General features: G+C 39.4%; 1 protein-coding gene across 4 annotated transcripts in view; it reads left to right on the top strand.

The window, feature by feature from the left end:
• Positions 1-8,698, top strand: part of LOC115220466 — a 9,206-nt gene extending 508 nt beyond the window's left edge. Inside the window, exons 1-3 of one of the 4 annotated variants that reach the window (XM_036509857.1) lie at positions 1,322-1,376; positions 3,120-3,757; positions 8,395-8,698. In XM_036509857.1, the coding sequence (XP_036365750.1) occupies positions 1,337-1,376; positions 3,120-3,757; positions 8,395-8,676 (960 nt within the window). In that variant the 5' untranslated portion in view covers positions 1,322-1,336 and the 3' untranslated portion in view covers positions 8,677-8,698. Of the gene's footprint in view, positions 1-1,321; positions 1,377-2,553; positions 2,629-3,111; positions 3,758-8,394 lie in introns of those variants that run through there. The other 3 variants (XM_029790595.2, XM_029790594.2, XM_036509858.1) reach the window with 3 other exon arrangements.
• Positions 8,699-10,000: the final 1,302 nt, after the last annotated feature.

Below are 10,000 nucleotides of genomic sequence, written 5' to 3'. Positions count from 1 at the left end.
CCGAATGCTACTGAAAACTGGAACCGATCCAAGTTTGGTCTTCGGCATTTCGCCCAACGATTTCGTTTTAACACTTTAGCTTTGCGTCCACTTTATAATAGCTACACGTAGAGAAGCTATAAAACTTATTTGCAAAACAATTGTTAGATGAGAATGGATAAATGTTATTGTAATATCCTCTCCTCCACTTCATTTTTAAAACATTAAATCAATGTTTTAAACAAATGAGTTGAGTTCAACAAAAGAATTCAATTAAAATGTCGGGGTTGTCTCCCTTACATTTCTTTTCGTTTTTACCAAAATCGATCTTTGTAGGTTTTATGGCGTTGCATGCAAAAATTCTTTAGTTAACAAATAATCAAATTCAGTAAGGAGAAATAGAAGCATAGGTCTTATATCTGTATTGGCTTCAAAATAATCAACGTTTTATATTAATTTAAACCCCAAAAATTAAATTAAGATTCCTTCATTCGTAAAAACCGAAACTTTCTCCTGGTACCCCATTTTAAGTAGTAAATGCTTTCACATTCCCAATCTCGGAGAAACAGAGGCGGCTAACAGCATCCCATACGCTGTTAAAATATAATTTACATGTTTAATTGATTCTAATTGAAGGGAGATAATTATCAAATCTGCTTATTTGTTCGTTGAGGCAAGGTGTTTTAAGCCAGCTGGGAACATGTTTATTCGCAAAGCCTCAATCATCTCCATGATTTAACTCTTCACTTTATGCCATGGCATACATGGCACATACCAATCTTTTAATTATTATATGTGTAATGGTTCTCTCATCGCAACAAACCAAACAGCAACAACTATTCACAAGCGACAATAGGTTGGCAGTACGTACCGTTTTTGGAAGCACTCCGTCGGTTACGACGACGAGGGTTCCGGTTGATCCGATCAACGGAACAGCCTGCTCGTGAAATCAACGTGTAAGTGGCTGAGCACTCCACAGACACGTGTACCCTTAACGCAGTTCTCGGGGATATTCAGCGTGACACAGAGAGTGACAAGGCCGGCCCTTTGAAATACAGGTACAACAGAAACAGGAAGTCAAGAGTGAGAGAAAGTTGTGGTGAAAGAGTACAGCAGGGATCACCACCATCTCTGCCGGTGTTTTCGCTCAATAAACACTCACAACGTGTTTTCGCTCAATAAACACTCACAACGCCCGGTCTGGGAATCGAAACCGCGAGTCCGCTGCCCTAACCACTAGGCCATTGCGCCTCCACCATGTTTAAGATGCCTATGTCGTCATGAGCTGACGTAGACGCACCCACATGATCCTCCTACACTTGATTAGCAGCAGAACATCTAGGATGTGACAACTACAATGACAGCTACCCCAGAACTAGGCTGGCATTCATGTTTCAGTTAAGTGTTTTTGTTGTTGTTCTTTCTCCAGCTATGCTTGGCTCATAAGGGCCGGTTTCATTGGCGTATAGGTTCCCCACCTGGACGGGAAGCCTGTCCGTCGCAGGTGAGCTGCTAGATGCAGGAGGAGAAAGTTGTGGCGAAAGAGTCATCAGAAGTTCGCCATTACTTTCTGTCGGAGCCATGTGGAGCCTTGGTGTTTCGATTATAAACGCACACATCGCCCGGTCTGAGGCTCAAACCTGCGATCTTTCGACCGCGAGCCCGCTGCTCTAACCACTAAACCATGTGCCTCCTCTGTTTCAGTTAAGTGGACGGCAGTAATGTGAAATATAGTGCCTTCCTCAAGGAATCGAACCCACGACTTTGTGATCACCCTAATCCCGCGATCACACTGCTTCATTACATTTCGTCTTTTTCTTTTTTCATAAGTCCAGTTACCTCGTTTCCATGGTGAAAGTGACTGAGACCACAACATTTCCCCTGAACAGGATGCAATCCATTGCTAAATTCAAGGCCAATAATTTTGAATGGAGGAAAAAAATCGATTGATAACAACGACCCACCCGGCCACCTACCCAGTACTTGATGGATACTTTATTATATTATCGACCCCAAAGGGATGAAAGGCGAAGTTGATCTTAGCAGGATTGAACTGAGAATGTAAAGAATCAGAAAACATGCCACTATTTAGTCTGATGTGTCAATGATTCTGCCAGCTGGTAAAAATTTCAATTCCTTGGATGACGTAAAAAGATACCTTGATGTTTTCTTTGCTATGAAACCACCTCAATTCTGGGAAGAGGGTATTTTCAAGTTAAAGGAAAGATGGAGACGCAGTTTGCAACAAAATGGTTCGTATTTGGTTGATTGAAAATGTAATGGCAAGTATTTATTGATCTTTTTCTTTCTTTAAAAATCGGCACAAACTTTCCAGACAACCCAACACTTTGCAGACAGAAATTTCACTCCCCAATAGGACAATGTTTACTGCCAGTTATAATGGGTTTTCTAATCAGAGCTCCACCATTAAATCATAAATTTATGTGCAGCCTTTCAACCTTTCCACTTTTCTACTTCCAGGGATTCACCCATTTTCAATCTATAAATAAATCTCTTCCACAAATACACTATTTTTTATCCATTTATCAATTTCTTCATCTTTGTTTTTTACTTGTTTCAGTCATTTGGCTGTGGCCATGCTGGAGCACCATCTTTAATCGAGCAAATCAACTCCAGGACTTATTCTATGTAAGCCTAGTACTTATTCTATCGGTCTCTTTTGCTGAACTGCTAAATTACGGGGACGTAAACACACCAGCATTGGTTGTCAAGCAATGGACAAACACAGGCACACAAACATACACACACACACACACACACACACACCACACACACACACACACATATATATATATAATATATATATATATATATATATATATATATATATATATATACATACATATATACACATATATACAACGGGCTTCTTTCAGTTTCTGTCTAACAAATCCACTCACAAGGCTTTGGTCAGCCCGAGGCTATAGTGGAAGACACTTGCCCAAGGTGCCACACAGTAGGACTGAACCCAGAACCATGTGGTTCATAAGCAAGCTACTTACCACACTGCCACTCCTATGCTTATATCTTTTATTTTTTACTTGTTTCAGTCATTAGATTGCAGACATGCCATGCTGAGGCAAGCATATTAATTTTTGTTGTTTTTTTTTCTTTTACAGCTCCAGTGTTAGGAAGCATACCATTCATAATAACCAGGATGGAAGTTAAAGTGAAGCAAAGAACTCCAGAATGGTTTGAAGCTCGGAAAAAAGTAACCCTGACAGCTTCTAAATTTGGTGAAGCACTTGGTCTAGGCAGAGGCAAGCCCTACGATTTTTTTGTCTCCCTAATAGTAGACAGTGAGCATTACCAAGAAGAAAATGAACAAACACGAAATATGAGTCATGGAATTAAAATGGAAAAAATCATTGGAGAAGCTTACGAACTCTTAACTGGCTGTAAAACAAATGAAACTGGATTTTGGGTTCCACAAGAGAGTGACTTGTTAGCTGGTTATGTTGGAGCTTCCCCTGATGCTTTGGTTTGTGAAGGAAGTGGGCTGAACTGGACTATTGGACTTGCTGAATTCAAAGCCCCCATCTATAAACTTTACTCTGGAGATAATCTCATCCATGGCATCCCTCGAGCATATATGGCCCAAATTCAAGGACAAATGGCAATCTGTCGAATGCAATGGTGTGACTTTATGGCAGTTTGTGTAAAAACGAAAGAGATTATGCTAAAACGAGTTCACTTCTGCCGTGAATATTGGCAATATATCTCTATGGAATTGATAGCTTTTTGCCAAGTTTTAAAGGTATGTTGGAAATTTTTATGATAAAATTGATTTCCTCATGTAATTGTCATTAAACGAATGTTCTGGCAGAATTGTTAGCATGCCGGGTGAAATGTTTAGTGATATTTCATGTCTTCACATTTTGAGTTCAAATTCCACTGGGGTCAACTTTGCCTTTCATCTTTTTGGGGTTGATAAGATAATTACCAGTTATGTACTGAGGTCGATGTATTCTACTGGCCCCCTCCCCCACAATTTCAGACCTTGTGCCTATGGTAGAAAGGATTATTGATATGATCTAGCTTAACATGTTCACTATTTATGTTAGCTAATTATTGATGTTAACTAATTATTTATGTTATCTGATTGTTGTCGTTAACCAATTATTTATGTTAACTTACTTGTTAACCAACTGTTCATGGTAATTGACTGCTGATGTTAACCAAATGTTTATATTAACCAGTTGTTTACGTTAACCAATTAGTCTTCAGCCAGTTTCAGTCTTTAGACTACATGCATGCTGGGGGTCCCACTTTTGAGGGTTTTAGTTAATCAGATCAACCTCAAGTACTTTTTTCAGTCTGATACATCCTTTATTAATCTTTATTTGTTGCTTTTTAACATGAAGGGACCAGTGGTGTATGGGATGGTTGTTGTCACACAGACCATGCTATGACTAACATTAGTTTTAGTTAAGAAATTTTAAATTAATTTAAACATGCAACCTCTTGTCACGAAAACGAATGTGCAACCGCACTGTCAAAGCTGTCGTACATCCTTCACCATTAATTTTTTGCCATACTCAAGCATATATGGCCCAAATTCAAGGACAAATAGTGAATATGTTAAGCTAGATCATATCAATAATCCTTTCTACCATAGGCACAAGACCTGAAATTGTTGGGGAGGGGGCCAGTAGAATACATCGACCTCAGTACATAACTGGTAATTATCCTATCAACCCCAAAAAGATGAAAGGCAAAGTTGACCTCAGTGGTACCATATTATGATACAAAGCACTGTGAGGTATGCAGTGTTATTTCAGGACACCTGCCATCAAATTTCAAGCAGAGGTATAACAAACGTTTTCCATTATGATTTGAGATTAAATTAATGAGTAAGATTAATATTTATAATGAATTTGCCATTTTCAATGGATGTGCTGTGCACACCCACCACATCTGGAAGGGACTCACTTCCACTCACCAGTTCTGTGTCAGTTTCACCAGTCTTGGAGGGTCTGTGAAAGTCATGGCCACAACTCATTCCTCCAGACCAAAGCCAGTGAACACACACACACTCACAAACACACATATACATCTGTGCACACATACCTACACACACATACACACATGCATAATAATGACCTCCATATAATTTCCATTACCCAAATTCCATTCACAAGGCTACAGTAAAAGACACTTGTTCACGGGGCCACAGAAACATGAGGTTGCTATCCAATCATCTAAATCACATGTCTGTATGGTTGTAGTTAAGTTAACCAACAGTTAGCTAATATTAACCAATAAAGTTAAGTTCAAACAATTGACAAGTAAATCCATGGTGTTGAACAGAAAATTTACTGCAACCCCTCTTTGATAACAGGTCAAAACAATGTACATGATGACACTTCCAATCAGTTCAGATGAGATGCCATGAAAGCCACTGCCTGGTACTGCATCAGTGCCCCCCGACTGGCTCCCATGCCGGAGGCATGTAAAAAGCACCATTTGAGCATGGTCGATGCCAGTGTCACCATACTGACCCCTGTGCTGGTGGCACGTAAAATGCACCCACTACACTCTCTGAGTGGTTGGCATTAGGAAGGGCATCCAGCTGTAAAAATTTTGCCAGATCCAAATAGTGCCTGGTGCAGCCGCCTGGCTTGCCAGTCTTCCGTCAAACCGTCCAACCCATGCCAGCATGGAAAGTGGACGTTAAACAACGAGGATGATGATGAGGAAGCTGTTTATATCGACCACTATACTTCTACTAATAACATTGGTTTCATACAAAATAATGATTGAGGTGAAAGGGAGATAATTCAGTCAGGCATTAGTACCACTATTTCTGTTTCACTACTGGATCTTGCTGCACGCTGATATCTTTTACTTGTTTCATGCCTTAGACTGCGGCAGTTGTCAAACGGTGGTGGGTGACAAACACAGAACAGACACAAAGGCACACAGCACATACGTACGCAGGCACACCCACACACACACACACACACACCTATATATATATATATATATCAAAGAACACAAATGGAGTTTAAAATTTACTACAACTGTTTCACTTGCATTTTATTGATACATTCTTGGATTACATCATTTCAGAAATCCACCATCCTCAGGTAAAATTTTAAACACTTATAAACAGCCAAGATAAACCTAGAAGATGACCAACTAACACAATGAGCAAGTCAGCCAGTCCTGCCAAGATTCTAATGAGTCCTGTAACTAATCTATATGTGTGTATATATATATATATATATATATATTCTTTTATTCTTTTACTTGTTTCCGTCATTTCAATGCGTCCATGCTGGAACACTGGCTTTAGTTGAACAAATCGATCCCAGGACTTATTCTTTGTAAGCCTAGTACTTATTCTATCAGGCCCTTTTGCTGAACCACTAAGTTATGGGGACATAAACACACCGGCATTGATTGCCAAGTGATGGTGGGGGGACAAGCACAGACACACAAAGTTATACATATATATATGTATATATATAGATATATGACAGGCTTCTTTCAGCTTCCATCAACCAAATCCATTCACAAGGCTTTGGTCAGCCCAAGGCTATAGCAGAAGACACTTGCTCAAGGTGCTACATAGTGGGATGGAACCCAGAACCATGTGGTTGGGAAGCAAGCTTCTTACCATACAGCCACACCAGCACCTATGTGTGTGTGTGTGTGGAGGCAAAATTGGCCCAGTGGATAGAACAGTGGACTTGTGGTCGTAGGATTATGGTTTCAATTCCCAGACCAGGTGTTGTAAGTGTTTATTGAGCAAAAACACCTAAAGGTTCATGAGGCTCTGGCAGGGGGTGGTGGTGAACCCTGCTGTACTCTTTCACCATAACTTTCTCTCACTCTTTCTTCCTGTTTCTATTATACCTATATTTCAAAGGGGCCAGCCTTGCCATATAGTGTGTCATGCTGAATCTCTTCACAAACTATGTTATGGGTACACATGTCTGTGGAGTGCTCAGCCACTTGCACGTTAATTTCATGAGCAGGCTGTTCCATTGCTCGGATCAGCTGGAACCCTCGTCGTCATAACTGACAGAGCACCACCATGTATATATATATATATATCGTTTAACGTCCGTTCTCCATGCTATATATATATATATATATATATATAATAAAAACTTACTTGGAGAAATAAGAAAGTGACGCAAGGTGTTCGATCATATAATAACAATTTAACAAATAAAACAAATAAAACATATGCATACATACATACCTATATGTACATAGCTATATCTATATGTATATATACATGCATATATATATATATATATATGAGTACAGGACACCACAATTAATGTAGAACACAACGAGAAACGAAAACATATAAAACAAACAAGGAAACGGACTTTTTTTAACAACGAAAAAACAGAGTACAAGACAAACAATACAAGGAATATTCCCCTTCATCAGCTGCCCCTGGTTCGACTCAATGCGTGTTTCGAAGGTAAGGGCAGAACACGATCCGGCCGAAGCAGTCCTTCCTGCAAAATGAATTAAATAAAATTCTTTTGCAGAGGGGTGAAAAAATGACAAGAACAGGACGTAAATGCAATACAAATAAATAAAAATACAGTACACATAAAGAATAAAAACAGGACAAGGAAACCAACATTAAGGGCTTTTTTAAGCCTAGACGGTGGAAAAATTCGTTGGAACGCAATTCAGAACATCGACTTGCTAGAGACAGAAGAAAGTCGATGTTGGCTTGTTGAAATCAGCGAGCGAAAGGAAGTTTAGTAGTCCGGTCAGCGGCCAGAGAGAGGAGGAGGAGTGAGAGAGAGAGAGATAGAGAGGAAAAGAAACCAGAAAGGGTGACAAATAAAGAGAAAGACAGGTAGAGAGGAAGACAGACAGGCGTCACTTTCTTATTTCTCCAAGTAAGTTTTTATTAATAATTATGGCGCGCACTCTTTAACTCTTTACTTGACCTTTCCTTCCTGCCTATATGCAATACAGGGGACTTAACTCATGTTAGCAAACTTACGGATTTCACTGACTTGAAAATTGGTAAAAGTTATGGTTGAAAATCAGTTTTTACTGCTATCCGGGAGTGCCTCAGGAAAAATAAGTTGAGAAAAGCACAGCCATGGTCGTGACCAATGTCCTCCTAAAATTGGAGCAGCATGTGTGCTAATTTGTGGACGTGCATAAAGTACATTTATGTACACACATGCACACATCCTGCCTTTTATAGATATAGATACATATACAGGTATGGTGATGCAAACAGGTAAAATAGAACTCAAAATATAAGTATATATATATTTTTGTATTGATATTTATTTGTTGCTTCCGTTAAATATTAATAAAAATATATGTGTATACATGTGTGAGTGACTGTGTGTGTGTAATTACAAGCCTTACTTCTTCTTCTTCGTCTTCTCTTCATTACAGGAATCCCGACTCCGGAAGCAGTGTGGCAAAGATATCCTTGGCTTTGATATAGCTGAAGACCTTCGCCTGAAACCATTCAGCAGGAAGCTGTTTCCTGGTGAAGCAAGCATCAAAGTAGTCAACCAGCTTCAAACGGGTCCCAATAATAAATTCCTTGGACCAGGGAGAGTTTGGCTGCCTTTTGACATGTTGATGGGAGTTAAATATGAACTGCCGCCTTCACTGAAGTTGTACGGTGATCGAATCATCGATAGAATTGACAAAACAAACAAAAAAAAGTGATTTATATTTTTGTACTTTTGTATTTATTTTGTTTTTTTTTAAATTAATTTGCTTTTGTGTATGGCAGGGAGTAATGTATGTAACAGTTGAAATGCCTATGTGTGAGTGTGCGTGTCTCATCATCATAATCATCATCATCACCCTCATCATTAAACGTCCATTTTCCATGCTGGCATGGTTTGGATGGGTTGACAGGAACTGGCCAGCTCCCTACCTTCAGCATGGTTTCTATGGCTGGACCCCTTTCCTAACACCAATCACTTCACAGAGTGTACTGGCCGCTTTCTATGTGGCATTGGCACAAGTGCCATTACATGGCACCAGCTTGGGTGCTTTTATGTGAATTCTTCTCAACAATAAACAGCAGTGAATTCAGTTTTTGTCGGGGCTCAAGTATGTCCCAATCATCGTTTAACGTCCGTTTTCCATGCTAGCATGGGTTGGATGGTTCGACCAGGGTCTGGGAAGCCAGGAAGCTGCACCAGGCTCCAGTCTGATCTGGCAGTGTTTCTACAGCTGGATGCCAGTGGATTGAAATCACAGCTGTTTGACACATCTCAACTAACTGAATTATAACAAATATTTAAAAAATTGTTATTTTTGTATTAAAATGTTTCATCAAATGCGTGTATGCGTAAGTGTGAGTATGTGTAGGAGTGTGTGTACTGTGTCTATGTGTGATGTTTATGCTCACAACCTGGGAAACCAATGTAGTTTGTAATTGACCCTTAGTGACCTTTATCATAACTGGGGCAAAATTTGTGGTTCTTTAAGCTAATCATTTGTTAACCCTTTTGTTACCATATTTCTGTTGAGATGCTCTGTGTTTCTTTCAATTAATTTTAAATATAACAAAGAATTTAGTAAAATAACTTCGTTATCATTAAGCTAGTGTTAGGAACATAAATTGTGACTAAGGTTTGGTGGAAGAGTTTAATTCGGAACATTTGTACTACAGAACCCAGAAGTGGCTTCACATGGGTTGGTAACGAAAGGGTTAATCGATATTTGAAAATGGTGCCAGCTGATTTACTGCCCAAAAGAATCTTAGCATGCATTGTGTGCACGTGTCTGTGTGCGCGCGTGTGTGCTTTGTTTGACTTATTTGACTGTGGTCATACTCGGTCACCAAATTGAAGTGTTTAGCCAAGCAAAACGACCCTAGTGCTTATTTTTCAAGCCAGATACTTCTTTTTTTGAACACTTTTCCTGAACCACCAATTTATGGTGATGTAAACCATCATCAATTGTCCAGCAGTGGTGCAAAGGACAGACACAAAGACATATATGTTTACATATATATATACGCAGATGTGGCTGTGTG

Source organism: Octopus sinensis, linkage group LG16, assembly GCF_006345805.1.
Source record: "Octopus sinensis linkage group LG16, ASM634580v1, whole genome shotgun sequence".
Taxonomy (NCBI): Eukaryota; Metazoa; Mollusca; class Cephalopoda; order Octopoda; family Octopodidae; genus Octopus; species Octopus sinensis.
This window is presented reverse-complemented; position numbering and strand designations above follow the sequence as displayed.